Consider the following 20,570-nt stretch of genomic DNA (forward strand, 5'->3'; position numbering starts at 1 on the left):
ACATGATTAGAGAAAGTAGAAAGGAGCTAATTTGTCAGCAGAAACTAATAGAAGCCAAACGACTGCTTACACATGCAGGGAAGTAAGCTCTTCTCCAGCTTGGTATCATCATCCATTGTAAACTCTGCCATAAATGCTGCACACAAGCTGCACTAACAACCATGGATATATACAGTGATGCTAATTACATGACACTTGACACTTGACTATAAGACAGCCCACATGTCATGTATCTGTGTTTGAAACTGGTTTTGATCTGTTGTTGTTTGCATGCTTCTGTCATCTGTGATACATTATTCTATCCTCTAACAGTTCAAAAGTATATCAAAACTACCATCTGTCATTCTCCTGATGGTAAAAACAGAACAACATTTTTCCTTTGTGTGTGTCAGTGTTTGTGTATGTCACACATAGTATTCTTTGTTGCTGGAAAAAGACAATTTCTCCTGGGGGCTCGGGCAAGTTGCATCCAAGGTGAAGCTTGACAAATAAACCAGCTGGCTGATGTCATTGACTATAATCAGCCAGATGTATTGGTCCTGGCACACAGGTTGGTGGATAAGTACCAAGAAATCACAGAACAGATGTGCCAAAGATATATTTCAAATAATGAGACAGTTTTGTTATTACATAATTTGTCCACTAGAGAGCACTATCAAGTTTATAATACAATTTACAAATCTCATCTACTGTAAATGCAAACCCCAAGAACAGACACTTTCACATAATACAATACTTCCCTACATAATCTGTAAATGTAGCTTGGTTTCTATTATGATAATATGTTTGGCTATCAAAGTCTTCATAGATTTTTGTGCTATACTGTATCATTAACAAAAACGTTGCCTCACACATAGGGGGAAATGAGTGAGAGGAAGTACATGCACGTGTTTTTATGAGTCCCAGCACTGGTGGGTGTTCTCCTTCATATACGACATCTCCTTGGGTGACTTTGTTGAACTCTTTCTCAAAAAGTGTTAATTATATAGATTACAGGTGAAACGAGGGCGTGGGAGTCTTTTGCAAGCCTGTGTAGTTGTGCAGCTTCTTGCTAAAGTGAGCAGTATGCATGTAAACATTACTTACAGGCTTTCCCGGGGGGCCTCTCTCTCCTGGACTTCCAGCCTTGCCCTTCAAAGACAGAAATCAACATTTAAATCATTGAAATACATTTTCAATCAAGTCTATTGATTTTAGTTTATTTTAAGGAAAGTATTGGCATCTTTAATCTTCCTTGTCAATGACTGGTTATTCTGTGTATTATGGGCTTCATAATACCATGGCTGCTCAATATTCATACCTATATTCTATTATACTATATGCATAAACTTTAACTCCAAACTATGTCCCGAGTACCGTATATATGCTCTTGGTCTGTTAATGTCTGTGTGTATAAGGGTTTTCTATGGAGTTTTTCCTCAGTCGATGTGAGGGTCTAAGGGCAGAGGATGTTGTTATGATGCCATGTAAAGCCCTTTGAGACAGACTGTTTGTAAAAACGGGCTATACAAATAAAATGGCCTTATATCTGTGCTGAACAATAGATAGTCTCACAATGATTAATGACCATCATGTTTTTTTTTTTTTAGTATGTGTAAAACGGTTTTTGTGGCTCACAAATTGCTTAAAAGAACACTGTAACCATAATCTTGAATATGCCACATCCACTTCACAAGTACATGGATGATTTTTTTCAGCATGTCTCCTTCAATTTCTCTTGGAAATTTTATAATGAATCTTTTAAATTTTGTTTATATTAGAAAATAAAGAACAAAGATTATCTGTAGCCAACATCTTGTCAAGACAGAGCAGCAACATCAGAATCTCTGACTTCGTCCCTGGACTGAAGGTTTTAAAGTTTAATTACATAAAATAAAGTCAGATAAATAAGCAATACAGCTGGTGGCGTGCTGTTCATCTGGACAGAAGCCTGTGAGTGATTTAGCACAACAGACACTGGATGTCTATAAAAAGTTATAGCTCTTACATAAAATGGTTTTTAAGAGAAACATTTGCAGTTAATTGCCTTGCCAATTTTTATCATCTTTATGATCAACATAATGCGTGTGCTAAAAGTGTAAAGTGTAATTCTAAAAATATTAATCTAAATTACTGCCACTTTAGACTACTGTTACTGCCTCAAACATTTGGCCCTGAAATAATTGTAATGTGACCATAACATGACGATTTGTCTTAAGTACAATGATAATAAGGCTTTGAAGCCCCTTTACTGGGATAATTGAGTTATACTTGTCTGCAAGACTGAAAATATAACCACATCAATCCTTTAATCATCTATTGTGAAAGTAAAAAGAATTGTAACAGTTTTATTTTTCAAAGCATCCAAATGAACAGAATGTGATTCTAAAGGTCTAAAGGTCCTGTACACCTGAAACAGTGGAGATTGCCATTGTCTTTATTAAATACTTCACTAGACCTTTTAAAGAAAGACATCTCCGACAAATGTAAAGCCGGATTAGGTTTCACTCAGCTCGATCGGATAAATACAAAGTTTACTTTCATCTTGCTTCCCCTCAGCAGATTTGGCTCAGGTTTCCTCACAACAAGCTGGCAGTGCATAGTAACTGCATTCAACCCTAACCTGATACAGAGGCAGGAAGACAAAGGGCTCACTCTGCAAATAAAAACTGATTAAAGGCCTACCAAGGTTTTACAGAGGCCTGAGGGCTGTACTGAATGCTGTGGTAATGTTGGGAATTACATGTGCTAATATTTTTTCCGTGACGTGATTAGGCTTCAAGAAGGATGAGCTTGTTAAGCTTGATGCTGCAGGATGATGCCTTTTTTAATGACAATGATCGCTCTTGGCTTTGGATAAATGAGGGTAGATATAAAAGTTGCCTTCTTATTTCTTAAAGAGCCTGAAGCCTTCACCCAGAAATGTGTTTGACTCCTGAATGCTTCTAATTCTGAAACATTTATATGTAGTATTTTTTTCAACTTTAGTGTTAAAATAGACCTCACAACTTTATAGTGCATTACCTACAAGCATTTGATCTTTTCAAGTCTTAGTTTTACACAAGGTGGAATAAAACTGAAAGGCAATCGTAAAGACATTTATTGAAAGAGTGCTTACGATGAATCCTGGCTCTCCTTTTTGTCCAATGCCACCTCTTTCGCCCTACAAAGAAGAATGATGATAAGAAATTAGGTTTTCTGTCAGAGCGAGTAACAAAATAAATCATTCATCATCTGTGACAAGTAATTCAATAAAGTAATTGTCCCTAAGTTAAGTGAATGACTCCAGCACAAATATGCTGAGTAATATAGACATTTCATGCAAAAGTACTCTAATTACCGCATCATCACAGGCACATGGTACAAATGTTTACCTTGGTGCCCTCAGGGCCTGGTTCTCCGAGTGGGCCATCTGGACCCTGGGGCCCCTGTGCAACAATAACCAGAGACACACCTTTGAACATCACACAGCAAAAGAATGAGCAGTAAAGGAATACAACCAGCATCAAAGCATCAAAGCATCAAACACAAGTTCACATAATGTGCCATTAACTCTGGGATAACATAAACAATAAAGTAATTATTTAGTATTCTTTGCCTATGTGGGAGGGTTTCCACCCGACTATGACTCAAAGAAACATTCCAGTGGTTTCCCAGCATTGTAACACCACCACACAGGTAGGATGACAGATAAAGATCTGTAAATATAACCCAGGGCCCTCCCCCCTTCTCTCCTGTCCACTCTTTTAGGACTTTTCCACTTTCAGTATATCTGCTGTTTGCATCTCGTCTCCCCTCTTTTATATCTTTATCTTTGAAGACCCTATCTGCTCCTCGTCTGCCTGAGCCTCTGGCTGTCAGTCAGACTGCCATTCCTCTCAGGTCACTCGGCTCACTCTAAGCTTCCAGGCGGACAAACTCAGCTTTATCTTTCTTTGTTTGTTCCTTCCTATAGTTCATCTCTCTCCAGTCTTGGTGAAAATGAAGCTGTAGCTTGTGGACCCTCCTTGCCAGAGTTAACTTAATTCCTCTGAATGAGATCTTAGTAGCCTATTTACAACACAGCCAGTGTAACATGCAACATGTATTGCCAATATATATATATATTTTTTTTTTCCATAGTCAGGGAATGTGTGTATAAGCGGGTCACAACTTCACCTACTGAAAGGAAATGAATCAATATTACAATTACTCATGTACTATAATACGTGTAACTGGGCAAATAATAAGACAGCAGTTTTTTCTACAGGATAGTTTCTGGAGTAGGTGAAGCAGAGAGGAGATGCATTTCACTGTGAGTGACAATAGGAGAGGAATCAGATCGATAGGGTTGATATAAGGGAGGCCACCCATGATGCAGCTATAGAACTGGTGCAGGTGCGTTATCACTAAAACTCCAGCTCCAGGACATTTCTCATAGGTCAGAGTATAAAATGATTACTATGAGTGATAAGTGGTGGAGTTGTTCCACTTTTCTTCTTTATGTGAGGTCACTCTATCCGTTACAAACTACAGTCAGTGTCTGACATAACATGCATTTATTTTTGACATCTCATCCAAAAACAGCTTTGTGAGAATCTCACTTTGGTTCCAACAATAAGCTTTTGGAATTTTTTTGCCAGGACATGGGAGATCGCATGACTTAACGATGGAGACTGACTGTGTTACCTTACCAGAAATGTAACCACAAACTGACGTGTATGTTTTACTGTAAACAACACAAGCTGTGGCATGTTAATTCCTGCCATATGTCTTCCATAGTAAAATGCTCATCTTCACGTACATCAGTGAATAGCGGATAAAAGGAGGAGAGTTGCGGTTTAGTGATTACGTGTGATAAGTGGTGTGGTAACAGTGTGGTGTTACTCCATTTGCTTGTCTCTTGGCAATTTTCTCATAAGTTGAAGTGGATGCACATTCAACTACAAAGTTTTAGCTATGACACGTATAGGCAGCATCTGACACTGGAGTTAAGCACAAGCAAACAGCAGTTTAGGAAAGACTTCAAATGAATTGAAAGTAAAACTCAGAGTTTAAAAAAAAAAAAGTCCAACAAGAAGAACTTTTAAGATGTGCTGCTGTGTGAAAGCAAAAACTACAAATAGACACCGTTAACTTCGGAGCTCATCAGTCTCCACTCACCCTTTTAAGATAATACACTAAATTTAACTATCACATACTAATTGAATGCATAAAATGAAATATAATCCAAAACAGTCATGCTTGTTGTAAATGCAAAACATTATGAAAGACGATGGAGGCTCATTTCCATACTACCGGTCTCTTTTGGTGACTGTTCAGGAACACCATGTTGAACAGTGACTCTCAATAAGAAAAACTGGACTGAGTACAAATCAGTGAGGCAATTACTGATATACAGTGTTTGTGTTGCCAATAGTATTATAATCAGATTTTTTTCTATAATTCATGATCAATCTGGTTTAGTAATATTTGATTGTTTATCTGGATGCTTTTTTATATGGTATTATTTGACTTGCTCAACAATAGAAAACTTGTGCTGCTGAAGAAAATCCATATTATATTACAGATTTTTTTTTTTTATAAACTCAAATGAAATATGCTCTTATGGCCCTTTGTTTGTTTGCTCTGATCTGTTGCACTGTATAAACAACACAATTTCCTTCAGTTGTGTGCTTTTTAAGTTGAAATTCATATCCTAAAAGCATCCTTACTTCCTCAGCTGAGGGTGTTATTCCACTCTTAGCCACAGGGTGTCTCACCAGGATTACACAGTATCCATATCTTAATGTCTTCCATCTTTCATGGGGCTTAAGAAACAGCTGTAAAAGCACCTATAAAGAAGCTTGAGCTAAGTAGAAGGACAAACACATGTCCCTTAATTTCTTTCACTGGTCTTGTTTAAGGGAATGGAACTATGATGCGAAACAGACAACCGCAGGTCTGATGAGGGAAGTTTTCATGGCCACTATCGTCTTTAAATAGACTCACGTTCATAGTACATACTATAAGAGACGGGTACAACTAATGTCCCAGCAGTAAAGACAGCTCTTACCCTTCTGCCCTTTACCCCACCAATTCCTGGAGCACCCCTCTGTCCCTGTGGACCCTGTGAGAAAGAACAAGACAGACTGAAGGTTGGGAAACTGCAGATGGGGAGTAAGGGGGGGTTCGTTGGTAGAGAGGTTCTCATAGTGTTTCTTTGACATGATGCAGTGAGACTGACAATAAAACACAGATTTAATTTACACAAACCAAATAGGGTAAAACCTCTCGATCCATCTTTTAACACAGGTCAACACCAGTCAAATGAAACTAATGGATATACTACAAAGGCTTAAGTAGAACTACTGAACAATCATCTAGTTAAGACGTACTGTATACACAGGTCTAGACTAAATTGTGGGAACTGGAAAACTGAGATATCAAGTCACCCTCTTAAATTTTATGTGTTTACAATGACCAGGAATATATTCATCCAGCTCAGTTTAAGAAGTTTGCAAGTTAATCTCCTTATTTAAGCGTTTATAATATCCAGCCAAGACACTGAGTAAGAAGATGAGAGTCAATGCATCCAAGATTCTCAGTCCATTAAATACTAATGTGTGTATGACTCAATCCAAAGTAAAGAGGGAGCAAAGGAAAACAAAAAAAATCTCAGCAAAAGAAGTAAATGGAAGAAAATGTACAGTATACAAATGAGGTGATGTAGAGAAAAGTAAAGACGTTTATTTTTTCAATACGTATAGCAAAACTACGTAAATGTGTTATCATGCAAATCATAACATCTCCATGCAAATAATATGCAGTATTGACACTTACAGGTGCACCTTGCATGCCGATGTCCCCTGGATTTCCTGGCAATCCTGGATAACCCTTTAACCAAAACAAAACACAGAGACAGTGATAAGAAACCATACCACGGTTTAATGGCATCTGCTACATAGGTAGTACATGTTGTTACTATTATATACAAGTTTATATTCAATCTATAATGCTGCATTTTTGCTTTGGGATTTTAACAGTGAGTAGTGTGGAGCAGTGCAGCAGCAGTGCAGACAAGGGAGTAAAATAGGACTGGTTTTAGGAGTCGTGTTTCATATTAAGATGTGTTCGAATGTGCTCCAGATCCTCTGAAAAAAAAAAAAAAAGACAAATTCTCTTTCTCTAATGATCTAATAAAGAATAATACCAGATTAACAAAGACATCTGTAAAGGCAAGAGTGGCCAGGAATTTGCCACATTTAAAAGGAACGAAACATGAGACAATCATTGTAATTTTCAGTGAAGCAGCACAGAGCCTTCAGAGTCAGCCACCACTCCTTACTAATGTGGATACATTATAATAAAAAAAATAAAGGTTCACACAAATCATCATAACTCCTCACTTAAGTCACAAAGCTGTCTCTCTCTCTGTCACACAAACACACACACTAGCAGTGATTCAATCATCTAACTATTCAGCCAGCCACTAAATTAGTCATCCTCTCCTCCAGCCAACCAGTCAGTCAGTCAGTCAGTCAGTCAGTCAGTCAGCCTTCTGGCCAGTCTGCCGGCCAGCAGGTCAGGACTGGGGCCCAAAGCCACAGACATGGAGTCAATCCAAGGCTCCAGTGTCCAGCCCCTTTCTCTGGACTCTTGCAGCATTATAACAGACAGCGGAAACACTGCACTGGACGGCAGCATGATTCTTTTTCCCTTGGGGATCATCACTGTCAAAATAATTTTTTTGCAAACACTTTTTCCACTGTAGTGAGACGGCTAATGTTTTAAAGTAACATGCTATTAATCTGCAAATATACAAACATTGATCAGACCCAACTTTGACTAATTGGATAGATTTAGGGAGGATGACAAAATACAATGAGTCACTTTTATGCAAACGTCTTCAGAACAGCTTAGTAAAGAAGATCTTTTCACTCCCTCTGAAGTCTTTTACACTGAGCTGGAAACTGGGAGTGTCAATAATTTAAACCTACAGAGACATCACAGGCAGAAAAATAACAAAACATTTTATTGGTCAAATGTTTTGGCGTGGATCTACAAACAGGAGCAGGGATTTCAGCTTGGGCCTTGCAGGCCTTTTTTGTCAAATAGCCTTTCCCAACTGGCTAAGAGGTTTTAGGTAGGACCAAAGGTTGAGTTACAAGATTATGTCAAGAAGAGTCACTGAAAAAACTTGTTTTCATTCCCTATACTCAACATAACTCTGGAAAAATAATTTGACAGAGCTGAATTCTGCAAAGATAGGTATCTGCAGAAGTTACAACACCGAGGAGTCTGGAATCCTTTAGGCCTCTAGTGAGTTTGCTTTCATTTCCATGAACTAATCTGCCAAAGAAATTACAGCCAAATTTGCTTAGTGTTTCAGTTTTATATTCATCATCTTTAGACATTAGTTTACTGCACAAAGTAGCTCTGGTAGGCTGTTGGAGCTCTGCTAATTTCTTGGAAAAGCCTTTTTCAATATATACACTGTGGGTCTGGGGCTGACCAACTCTAAGACAAGAAGCAGAGCTCTGCAGTTTATCCTCAGTGACTGTACTTACCCTTGGCCCCTTCTCCCCAACCGGACCTGTTGGACCCGCTGGTCCACGGTCGCCCTGGGGAAAAACAGTAAGACAGAAAGAGAGAGAGAGAGAGAGAGAGAGAGAGAGAGAGTGGATCATTAAACTATGACCTCGACACAGAGAACCCCAACACAGCCTCACATACACCTTGTCTAATAAAGAGCCATGAAACTGGAGAACGGCTTCTTAAATGCAGAAGGTTAGAGTGACAGCTGGTTGAGTGGAGTTTAAAGCAGGCAGGTTCTTTGAAACCCAGTTGGTGGCACACTGCACACTGTGTTAAAAGCAGAGGTAACTCCAGGTTAGCAGTAAATCTTCCAAAGTCTCCCACACTAACCCCTCTAACATTTGTGTCCGTGATGCTTTAATCCTTGAACCATGTAACTTTCGTGACTGTACAAGTACTTTTTCCAGTTCTTGTTGCACTTCTCTTTGACTGTGAACAGAATAGTTTGAAGGTACCGTATTGGAAACCTAAGTCTAAATCAGAATTAAATATAAATATATAATGTGAAAGGAATTTGTGGGCTGTCAGGATATGGTCGGTGCTGACAGATTGAATCAGGAGGAGGGTTTTGGGGAGGAGAAGGCGGAGGACAAGTAGGAGTCTGACAAGCAGACGGCTTCCCGTCACAAGAACATGTTCTGACACACGGGGGCTTCTGAACAGGAAAGGAAGGGGAACAGGTTAACAGAGGAGGAAGGAACAGTGGAGTTTGGTAGCAAAAGTGGTGATTTTGTACATAACCATTATGAATAATCAACCACTAATAAAAACAAACAGAATATGTTACAAGCAGCGCTGCAGCCTCTACCATTCATGGATGTGGAAAAAGCCTCAGGGCCTCTACAGATACATGATTCAAACTAATGTGCTGCTATCCCCTTTTATGCATTTGAACGGGCAAAGATACAACACAAGTTGGCAAAGCACACATCTATTGAATAACAAAAACTCATGGGACAATTTTTTCAAAAGATGACTGAAAACTGAAAGTTTCTCTTTAACATAGTTCGGTATTGCTGGTGAAGGTCTCAGCTGAGGGCTGAGGGGCAGTAATGGTGACATAGCTTTGACAGTATTGTAATTGATGTGGATGTGAGAGTGTTGAGTGTTTATCTAAGCATGTGCTCTGGCCTTCTGGGGCCTCTAGCCATGGCTGCGTACTATAGCCCTAATTACAGGGGTCTGCCACTGACGAGCAACCAGCTGATGCTGACTGACAGCCTAATGATAGAGAAACACACTCCTTACCTTTTCACCGGGAACTCCAATCACACCAGCTATCCCAATCAGGCCTACTGGACCCTGGAGAGGAGAGAGAGAACGGGTGCTCAGCACAAACACGTCAGGAGAAAGTATGTCAGTGTGGAGAGACCTGATCTTCATTCATCTAAGAATTATTTTCCAACCTGTTATGACACCTGGAATGCAAAAGGTCAGAGATTACAATGTAATGCTTACGTAAGAAAAAAAGGAGCTGCTGCTGACTTGGGAGGAAACCTGTAGATTGACTTCTGAATTTTAGGCACAAGTTTAATTCCATTTTATAGTATGATTTAATGACCATATGATTATTATTAATAATAAGGCTTGTAAAAAAAGATTTATATATTGACTTTCCTTACTAAAAATGCATTTGTGTTTCAAAAGAACATTTATATTCTAAGTAAAGGGCAATATCAGTTCATGATTAAGTTCGTAGTAGACAGAGAAAGAAAAGCAGATGTTTTTGTTTCAGATCAGTATTTGCCTGTATGGCATGCTATTCTTGATTATAAATCTTTTTTTTTCGTAAGAATTATTCAAGAGCTTTTTTTTATTTGTGGAGAATAAACTATACTGTCTGGCAAAATTCAACAATAGCATATTTCTTGGGCACAGTAACGCTCATTGGGCATTATTCAGGGCACACTAATTTCACAGCAAACAGTAACCCAATACAGATGGCCCCAAAAAGATACACACGGCTTAGTACAGAGGTCCTCACTGGGGAAAACACAAGCTAATGTAAATAGGCTAAGTTATCAGAAGAGCTTAACCACTTCCAGATCAGTTGTCTGGGATTGGGGCAGTTGTTTGGACCTGTGCCAGCCTCTCTACTGAACTATATGGGGAGCAAGACCAGAGGTAAAACTACAGTAAGGGGTCAATAGGTTACATTCAACCAGAACGAGTAAGTGCATTCAGTCACAGTGTACATGTATTTATTTTTAGAACAAAAAAAAATCTAAACTAAACTTAAGTCTTGACAGTGAACAATTACACAGAAAGGACAAAAGAAAAAATATCACAAGCCATGATGAAGTCATCATACTTAAAAATACGAATGCCATCAGGATAGTGTAAGTAACAGGATATAACTGAATTTCAGTGTTATTGTAATAACTCCTACAGCTGCCCATTGGTAGACCAGAGTTATTCTTCTGGACCAACCACAGAAGCCAGTGTGGTCAGACTGCGGCTGTCTCTGGTTCTGACAGCCAATTTTTATTTCTGCATTTCTTCTTTGCAGAGTGATACATTTACATAGATAACATGTTACGGGATTCAACTTGACTGCTATTCTTACTTTCACTGCATAACCGTTGTAATTTATATTTACCATTTTCTAGTCTTTTTTGCATTGTTCTACTAAGAGACAGACAAAATGAAACTAAGAGAGTAACCTAACAAATGAACAAAGGAAATTAAACAGACCACTAATATAAACACAATGAGACATTATTCCACTTGCTACTCCCTAACTCAACTAAAAAGGCTGAGAGCCTTTAAGTGTTTTTCATGTATCATCACCTATTGGACATTATCCTGTTGGATGCACATAAAGCAGCTGAAAATGGGTGAGTAGTGGAGTGTCTGTGAGGGGATGTAGCCTGAAGGCGAACGGGAACAGGAGCTCTAAATTGACCTCAAATCCCTTAATTGGGACATGAAGTGGAAGTGGGACAATGCAGTACCCTGTATCATTTAACAGAAGGAAATGGTTTTAAAGTGGTTTACGTGTGACAGGGCCTTGACATAGGAGCTTTTACTGTACAGTACTGCTCTGGAGAAGATCTGGTCTCTCAGACACAGCCCGGGTTACAGAAGTATGGATATGACCACTAACTTGACAGTTACGGAAGACATATAGCGCAGAGATACACAACATTAGGAGTATCATGGTTCTCCCTCACACGTGCCTCTTCCTCATGCATAAATATACATACAAGTCCACACCACACTGAGTTACTGAAAGGAAAATCAAAGCACAGAGTTTGACATGTGAAGTATATTTCAAAGTACACCTGTGACTGCCTTTTGTAATTGAGGACTGATGCATGTTTTATTAGTTGTGGACTGCCGGGGCGGGCTTAGAAATGGAATACAGCAGGCTAAGTCTAAACTGGCTAAAATACATTGCACTGTAAAACGGTCCAGTAAAAACGTTTCCAACTGTTTATGGTGGGGGCCTTATGGTCATACAGGGGCACTCGGTGAAGACAGGTGGCCTAAAGCCTCCTAACATCAAACCTGCATCAACCTGCATTGGTCCACAATAGTTTTTCTAAGTCTATCTCACATTTAATTTATCTACAAAGTGATGTAATGCCACTCATTAGAGCCGCCATATGTTTCAGAGTATTTTCTCTGCCTAGCCCCATGGCTTCAAAGGCCCATCTCCTCAGTAACTGCTTAATCCTTCTCATATGTGCAGTGCAGCAACAAAGTTCAACATGGCCCGCTTGGTTGCCTCCACTATGCACAGAATGCAAATATTAACATTAAGGGGCCTCCAGGAAGGATGGACATACTTCGGATGCTCTAAGCAGTTGTGTCCGTTTGAGGATTTTACAAAGGGAAAACATGTTCCAACATTTCGCTAGAGTTGGATAAGAAGCATTAACTTAAGCATAAATAAGATCAATTTGAGGATATTTAACTGCATGTCTGTGACGGTTCTCAGTCATCCAGGTCATTGTAGCCATTACAAGTGCTAAAATCAAAGGCAACTGGACATTTTTTTGGCTCTTGAAGACGTTTTGCCTCTCATCCAGGGTTCCTCAGTTCATACATTTAATTGTAATTTTTGCATTTTATTGTTGAGTTCAGAAATAATGTTCACACGTACAGTATTCTACGGGACAACTTGATGGACGAAGACCAGCATATTCTTGGATTAACGTTTTCTGTTAAATCTTACTTTGACAACATGCACCCTTACTATGATTCATTGGCAACAACAGACATCAAACACACTTTGGTAGGCTTCGAGCCATAAACAAATGTGCAACCCAAATGAGGTCACTTCCATGGATCTCTGATTGGTGTTCCTTCTGCTCTCATGAAATTGGTTTTCTGCCAATGTCATGATGAAAACACTGTTCGGTGGTGGGACAGTATCCAAATTTCTCTTAACATTTAAAGTGGGTCAGGAAAACAGCAAGACACCAGAAAAGTGCTCCTGTAAATTCCCCCAGCGTTGGCACACCGGGGGATTTCATTCCCTTAATTGTGGAAGCAGTTCTCAATGAGATGTGACATGTGTGCATTTATCTTAAAGCAAACCATGAACATTTAAGGAAACGGAGGCTTATTAAGGCAACAGCAAAGGCACCACATTAACACTTGCAGAGGCATTTAATGGAAAGGCTTTAATCAACAGCCTTCCTGCTGTAGATTAGTAATGTAATTACAAAAAAAAGTGGAAAAGAAACTTACTTGCGGTCCAATTTTTCCAACATTTCCCATGTCCCCTTTCTCTCCCTGCAAGCAGAAAACATCAAACAGTGTGGTGGTTAGCTTCCTGTAATTAAGGAGATCTATGTTACCATCTTGCCCTACTACCAACACAGATCTCTCAGGATATTAAGTTTAAAAAGGCCCACACACACACTCACTGAGCTGAGCCTGAATAATTTTGTGTTGCTGCTGACTGTGGTTTGCCAGACGATGGCCCTGTAAGAGATAATCTTCACTCCTAATTAAGAGCAGCACAGCAAGTCTAGGCCTTCTATAAGTTGGTCACAAACACGGAGACTGTGGTGCACAGTGGTAAGCACGACTAGACCATAATTTACAATGATAAGACGTTGGAAAACACTGAGACCCTGATCATAGTACTGCATTTGTGGTAGGCACAAAAGACATTTACAGCAATAAAGGTACTAAATGAACAGGTAGGTATGCTGTGGTTTGCTGCAGCAAAAAAAAACACAGTTAAATAATCAAAACCAAAAGTATAAAGTATAATCTGTTGCACTGTGTCCTAAAGATGGGTGGACTTTCTGGTAAAGTAGATATTGCATATGATTTTCATTGCTTTGGAAACACAGATCTCCATACACAGGCAGACTTGTTTTGTTTTTTTAAACTTCTACTTGACAATTACAGACAAACCCTGGTTAGTTTTGGTCTACAGTGCAGTAATGATAGTGCAGTTATGACAGAAGACTCACCTTTAACCCGTCAGGACCAGGTTCACCGATGTAGCCTTTCCTTCCAGATCTCCCCTGTAAGGCAGAGAGGAAGACACGTGTATCCACATCATAAATAATGACCAGAGGACAGTCGGGCTCATAATGTCGTTAATCACAACCAGCTGATTCAAGATAGGATCTAGGAGTTCTTACAGTGGGGCCAGCGATGCCAGGTGGGCCGAGTGGTCCTTCCTCACCCTGCAGAACATGGTACAGTTTATCATACAATAATAAGTAAACACGCATACAAACATAGCTAATCCAATAGACCAAAAAATATGAACAACACCACATGCAGCGCTATTTCCATAACTTCAAACTCAACATTGAAGACCTAAACTACTCATGCTGGCATCTCCTTTGAAAATTGTAAAAATATTTTGAGCTATGAAAACCTCTTAAAAGTTAAGCTTCAATAAATAACTAAGAAAGTTGAATCACTTCATTGTTTAAAATTAGGGCTGAAATACTTCTAACATTTCTTTCTCTGTTTTTTGTATCAAGATTTCAACAGCTTTGTTTCTGACTGAAGTGTGATTTCATAACAATAACGTGTTGCACTGGGCCAATGGGGAAACTTTCAGCACAATAGAAATGTGTATGTGTTGTACACCTTCCAAAGGCTTCTGTTCGTTTTTTCCAGGGCTGGAAAACTTTCAACCTTGTTTTTATAAGCACCCAATGGTGAATCATGACTTCACTCAGTGGAACATGCCCCGAGAGATATCACAGGAAAAAAAAACTCACACCCTAGTGAGAGGGCCAAACTGCAACCGTTTGAGATATGACTTGATGCCAAAAAAGAATCAATATATTACTTTCTCTTGCTTCAGAGTGACTGATGATCCAATGGAAATCCCTAGATGAACCATATTTTCCACTTTTCTCTATTAGTCAGAGTGTAGCTGAAATAACTAAATCGGGTGTTCAATCGTGTCACCTGTATTCCTTTTGGCCCCTGCGGGCCTTGGGGTCCTCTGGCTCCCTGCATACCCTGAAACACAGCCGAATGCATGAATTTAACTGGATGAATTGAATGGGTGAATGCATGGCAAGAAAGTGAGTTTAAGTGGTACCTTTGGACCAGGTGGACCGTTGGGCCCAGGTATTCCAATGTCTCCAGGAAACCCCTTGAAAAAACAGGAAGAGAGCAAAATTATTGTTGCACTACATGTTTTATACCATATGTCATCTGGCACATGACTAAATGGTTGAGCCCACATATTAAACCAGTTTTTTCCACATGTGTGCATTACAGGTGTGGTAGGATTATGGTACTGGCAGGTATAAAGCGGGTCTGTTTGTGTGTAGATGTACTATAGCAACTACTCTTTGCAAATCACTGAAGGCAACACACATAAATCAAACACACATAGGTCTTAGGTCCTTCTGGAGTGCATAGGCACACTTATAGGAAACTGATGTAAGGATGGTGATGGATTGTTACGAGGCTGAATACCTGCAGGCATGCCTGCCAAGACACAATCGCTCATTTGAGAAAACACACGTGCTAGTTGTGACCTGAGTGACCTATAGTCGTGTTGCACCCCTGAAAGCAACGGGTCTCCACGTATTCTGTAGCATCAACTATGACCTCTTTGACAAAAGTGAAATATTTGACATCCAAAGCACAGACATGCTGGAGGGAGATGCCCAACTAAGGAATGCATGGGATGAAATATTGAAATTTTCTTTGATGCAACACATGGACAAAATAAGGTTTTGGGCCCAGTGAGGCGACTTGACTGATAACTTAATTGCCCACTCTCAAATTCTGTCAGTGAGGTATGAATCATTTCACTGAATACCAGGGAAAATTTTGTGCGTCTGCTTTCCTCATTAGGATAAGAAAAGATCAAATTTAACCACTGATATCTCAACAGAAAGAAAGGTTCTTCATATTCTTTTTGTAATAGGAAAGTGAAGGTACAAAAAGATGAGGAGGTTTCATGGCTGCCTCTGTGTTTGTGTAAAGAGTTCTGAGAAAACTTTGTGATAAAAAGAGGACATGTTGAATATGAAAACTCATGTGTGTGAACATTGATACAATTTTCTATGTATGTAAGAGTAATGTAAGTATGTAAGAGCATGATGTAATCGTGGATGTGTGTTGTTGTCTTTCAATTGTGTCTAGAATGTGTTTTTATATGTGGTATTTTCTTGTTTCTGTCTTTTTTATAGGATGCCCCTTTAACATCAGGCAGAGGGACTACCGATGAAAATTAGCCTTTTAGCTACAATGTTTTATAATGAACACTGTCCCTTTTCAAATAAACTAATAAATAAATATATAAATGTATATGTATATATCCTACCTCTGGCCCTGGAGGCCCATGTGGTCCTTGCACCCCCATATCACCAATTGTACCCTGTTAAGAAGAAAGAAAGAAAAGAACACAGGACGACAAGGTATTTTTCTCAGCTTCATTGTGTTTTCCTTGTCTCTGATTACCCACATACAACACAGCCCCCACCTCTTTTCGACCACTTATATAATACCGTATATAAACAGAACACATGATCTATGTTTATATATTTTTTTCTTCATGAAACTTGGTTTCCTATGAAATTTGGATCTGACTTTCACACTGAGTTCTATGAGCCATTTGATGCATATGACAACAAAAGTTTATTTTCATTGACAATGAACAATGAATCAACATGTATTACATACAGAAAGTGTCATGTACACTGGGAATCAGGAATCAGGGCCCAAACACATCTCACTTCATGTCTGCTTCCGTCATCTACGTTGTGTTTTGTGTTACTACATTTGGAAATATGTCAATGAGAATTTGCTGTTTTTTGGTAAAAAATAGGGATTTAGTTGATTCACAAACTAAACTGAAAATAGGTTACTGAAAAGAAATCCTCTCAGTTATCATTTTATCAAACTAATACCAGACCATTTTTTGGCATTCCATACTTCATATTTATATTTCCCAAATGACTAACAAATAACTGTTCTAAACCTTCATCCCACTTCTTTTTTCCCCTCATTTGAGCTCATTAACCTGCAAGTGCATGATGTGTTGTGAATGTGTCTGAACAGGCTGCAGTTTACGAGCTGACACAAATAGAGTCCAGATCTCGTTGTGGTACACTGTGTTTACATGGCTCTGTCTATAAAAGCGGCACAGACACATACACACTCACACGAACATACCGGTGGTCCTGGTTTCCCTCTTGGCCCAGGGGGACCAGGCAAACCAGCGGCACCCTGAAAGATACAGATATAATACTCTCAAACTGGCCTTGCACACTGTTTGTCTGTGTGTGTTTTGCATCAATTTCCATACAAATACACAGATATTTGCATGAGGCAAGAATTATGTGGTGACTTCATGTGATGAATGAATCAACATCTGCATTCATTCGAACACACACAACGCACTTGGAATTTGTGTAAAAGTTTAGATGAATGTTTTCCTGATTTAGCAAAGATCAATACTCCTCCAAATATTCTGCTATTGTCCAATTATTTGTCACAGCAAGAGATCAACTGAGATCCTGTCAACACATTTTAACAAGAAAAACAAGAACATCAATTTATCGTATAAAAAACATCATAAAATGAAAAAAACAAAATATGTTTTTGAATTCTGCAGTGAGGTCATGTGAAGTCAGAATAACTGATGTTTGCATAAAATCAAAAAAGAAGTTTGTTGAATAAGCTGCTGCTATTAACAGTTTACACCATAACACATAGTAATGCTCACATGGTGTGTGTGTATGCTTTCTCTTGTGTGTAACAGTAGACTTACCTTATCCCCTTGGTACCCCGTATCTCCTGGGTCGCCCCTTGGTCCCACTTCAGCCTAAATTTCACAGTATCACACAGAGATATAACACAACACTACCCTGCCACAGTGATCACGAAACCATAGATCAAACATAGACAGGTACAAAGCACACAGTATATACTGTATTGCACAACACATTCACATTATGCAGCATCACGTCAAATGGAAACCAATCTGCTATAAAAATGTATCTTTGAATGTCGTGAAAACAAATGGCCACATGTAGAATTATCAATTATCATAATACTGAATTCAAGTTTACACTGATCAGCCACAACATTAAAACAAGTGACTGTTTATCTTGTTGAGGCTGACTGGTGTTTATCTGTTGCACTTCTAAAAAATGTATTTTGAATCATTGGTAATTTGATTTGAAATTTAATTTGTAGTTTCAGTCACCTGTTTTCATGTTGTGGCTGATGGGTCTAGCAGGTGGCTGTAAACAAAATCTTAAATGATCTGTTGTTCATATGTCCAATTATGCAAGTTGGAGTGCTGACACATAAAACACAGATACATTGCAATAATATAAATATTTAGATCACCTTATCACCTTTCAATCCAGGCAGGCCGGCTCGTCCTGCTGGGCCCTGCCAGGGACAGACGGAAGGAGGGAGGGAAATTAGACGAGTGAGTGAGTTGGAGAGAAGAAAGGATTTTCAATAAATCAGTAACTTTGATGGCAGAATTAGTTTTGCATATGATGTGAAGCCAAATGATGTGAAGCCAAGGAGGAGGAGTTGATGAATGATAAGTTGACTTTGTTGCAAAAGCCTTGAAAGTTGTTTCTCACGCTTCATCAACGATGCATACTATGGCATGTCAGAGGATTCATGTATTCTTGCACTGTTTTTTTTGTTTTGTTTTTTGAGGATACAAATTTACAGCATTTTCAGTAGCTAATGTCTAGCCTACCTGTGGTCCCACCAGACCAGGCAGCCCTCGCAGTCCCTCAGGCCCTGGTTCCCCCTGGGGAGAGGAAAAGGTACACAGTGGAATTCATGCTTCATGAATACACAAACACACGCCGCCGTTTTCATTCTCTTTTGTCACAACAGAACTTCGCTGTGAGAACATTGCATCCTCCAGTAGCTTGGTATGGGTCTAGGCTCGGCCCTGCTCGCCACTGCCAGCCCTCAACATCCACTGTAATGACAGAGGCGAGGTGGGAATGGCCAGAATGTGTGGCTGGCTGCACTGAAAAAATATCTTTTACAAGCACACGGGTTACAGGTTACTGCTGGTTTTCACTTTACTGCTGTAACACTGTCAGCAGCAATGATGTTGTGGTAACAATGATGGGCATGTGTGGTGCAGTACACTTTTAGTATGAGCAATCACATATATGTATATAAGCAGACAGTGGCAGCCTGTTCACTCATGTTTTTCTTTTTGATTTGGTTGAAAAGATGTCTTCAACCATTCTGTCAGAATGTATTCCAAGACAAGCAGGAACAAAGACAGTGTTTGCCTCATGTTAAAAGAGTCGATAGAAATGAATGCATTTGTAATTAGGAACCTTCAACATCTTATCTCACTTTTTCAGAAAAGGGAAACTCAAAACATTTCTATTGATCGACTGTCTTCAACACAATCAAATCCATGGGCTATTAAAAAGTGAGAGAATGGGGCACAATATTATGTCATCAGGGACATGTGGCTTAAACTAGGTTTCCATCTGGACCCTGTCAGTGCCAGTGATTCATGTTGTAGTTTCTCTGTGGTACTGCAGCGAGACAGGCAATTATCATGTGTGCTCCATCAGAAGAAGCTTTCAGCACAGAACACATGGAAAAACAACATGAAAGGAGCAGATAAAAACTTTTCCCCCAAAACTCTGGTGTCCACCAGCCTGAGTGACGTGATCTGGTGCATCAACATCCCACACGGAGCTTTTGCTCCAACCGCTGTCAAGATGAAGCCTGACTTCCAGGTGGTTCGAGACTATCCTCACATCACCATCATCTCCTAAGCTCATTTAAGTCATTAAAGATTTAACAAAAAACATCCTGTTGCATTGTGAACATCTTATTTCAACACAATCACTGTAGCTTCAGAACAATCATAAACTTTACCACTATCATATACTTGAAAGGCAACATACCAGAGGGGAAAGTACATGAAACTGTACATGAGGAACTCTGCCCACATGGGAAAATGATCAAAAACTGGTTGAAGCTTATAGAGGTAAAACAGTAAAACACACACAACCTATCACATGTCAAAACTATTTTTGTCTCTACCTCACCTTCTTGCTTTTTTTTCAGGCTGTGAAAAAGTGTCTGGCTGCATCACATTTAGTTCAGTCACACACTGGCAAAGACATCAAGTGCATACCAGAACGAACACTTGCTGCTCTGTTTCTGTTCTCCGTCTGATTGCTTAACTAAAGGTCTAACTTTGTGTAATTGCCTTTCAATAAGTGAGTGGGCACGACTAAAGCCACAATGGTGTGACTGACACTGGCAAAGTGAAAATGAGTTTTAGATGTCAAATTAAAGTTCTTTGTTGGATCACCTGTCAAAATCAGTCATCTGAAAAATTGACTGAATATGAATTACATCAAAGACTGGATTAAAGAGGTGTCACTATTTTGGCTCTCTTGTGTGATTACTCAAGAGTACTTAGTGGCAATGATTTGTTGTTATTAAGACAAGTAACCACTACATCAACTTTAATTATTATTAATTATGATCACTTTTGGGCAGGGGTTGGGTAATTGTTGTATAAAATATGCATCATTTTGTAGTTTGTGAGAAACTACAAGTAAGTAATC

The 20,570-nt window shown here is 39.2% G+C and overlaps 1 protein-coding gene across 1 annotated transcript in view; it reads right to left on the reverse strand.

The window, feature by feature from the left end:
- The window catches only part of col24a1 (collagen type XXIV alpha 1 chain), a 77,462-nt gene that overhangs the window by 22,966 nt on the left and 33,926 nt on the right, over positions 1 to 20,570 (reverse strand). Inside the window, exons 15-31 of the mRNA XM_083970545.1 lie at positions 18,710 to 18,763; positions 18,340 to 18,384; positions 17,756 to 17,809; positions 17,158 to 17,211; positions 16,307 to 16,360; positions 15,068 to 15,121; positions 14,932 to 14,985; positions 14,145 to 14,189; positions 13,971 to 14,024; positions 13,234 to 13,278; positions 9,784 to 9,837; positions 8,508 to 8,561; positions 6,781 to 6,834; positions 6,014 to 6,067; positions 3,354 to 3,407; positions 3,098 to 3,142; positions 1,087 to 1,131 (exon numbers count right to left, since the gene is read on the reverse strand). Of these exons, the coding sequence (XP_083826671.1) occupies positions 1,087 to 1,131; positions 3,098 to 3,142; positions 3,354 to 3,407; positions 6,014 to 6,067; positions 6,781 to 6,834; positions 8,508 to 8,561; positions 9,784 to 9,837; positions 13,234 to 13,278; positions 13,971 to 14,024; positions 14,145 to 14,189; positions 14,932 to 14,985; positions 15,068 to 15,121; positions 16,307 to 16,360; positions 17,158 to 17,211; positions 17,756 to 17,809; positions 18,340 to 18,384; positions 18,710 to 18,763 (873 nt within the window). The remainder of the gene's footprint in view (positions 1 to 1,086; positions 1,132 to 3,097; positions 3,143 to 3,353; positions 3,408 to 6,013; positions 6,068 to 6,780; positions 6,835 to 8,507; positions 8,562 to 9,783; positions 9,838 to 13,233; positions 13,279 to 13,970; positions 14,025 to 14,144; positions 14,190 to 14,931; positions 14,986 to 15,067; positions 15,122 to 16,306; positions 16,361 to 17,157; positions 17,212 to 17,755; positions 17,810 to 18,339; positions 18,385 to 18,709; positions 18,764 to 20,570) is intronic.

The sequence above is a fragment of the Trachurus trachurus genome, assembly GCF_905171665.1.
Source record: "Trachurus trachurus genome assembly, chromosome: 4".
Taxonomy (NCBI): Eukaryota; Metazoa; Chordata; class Actinopteri; order Carangiformes; family Carangidae; genus Trachurus; species Trachurus trachurus.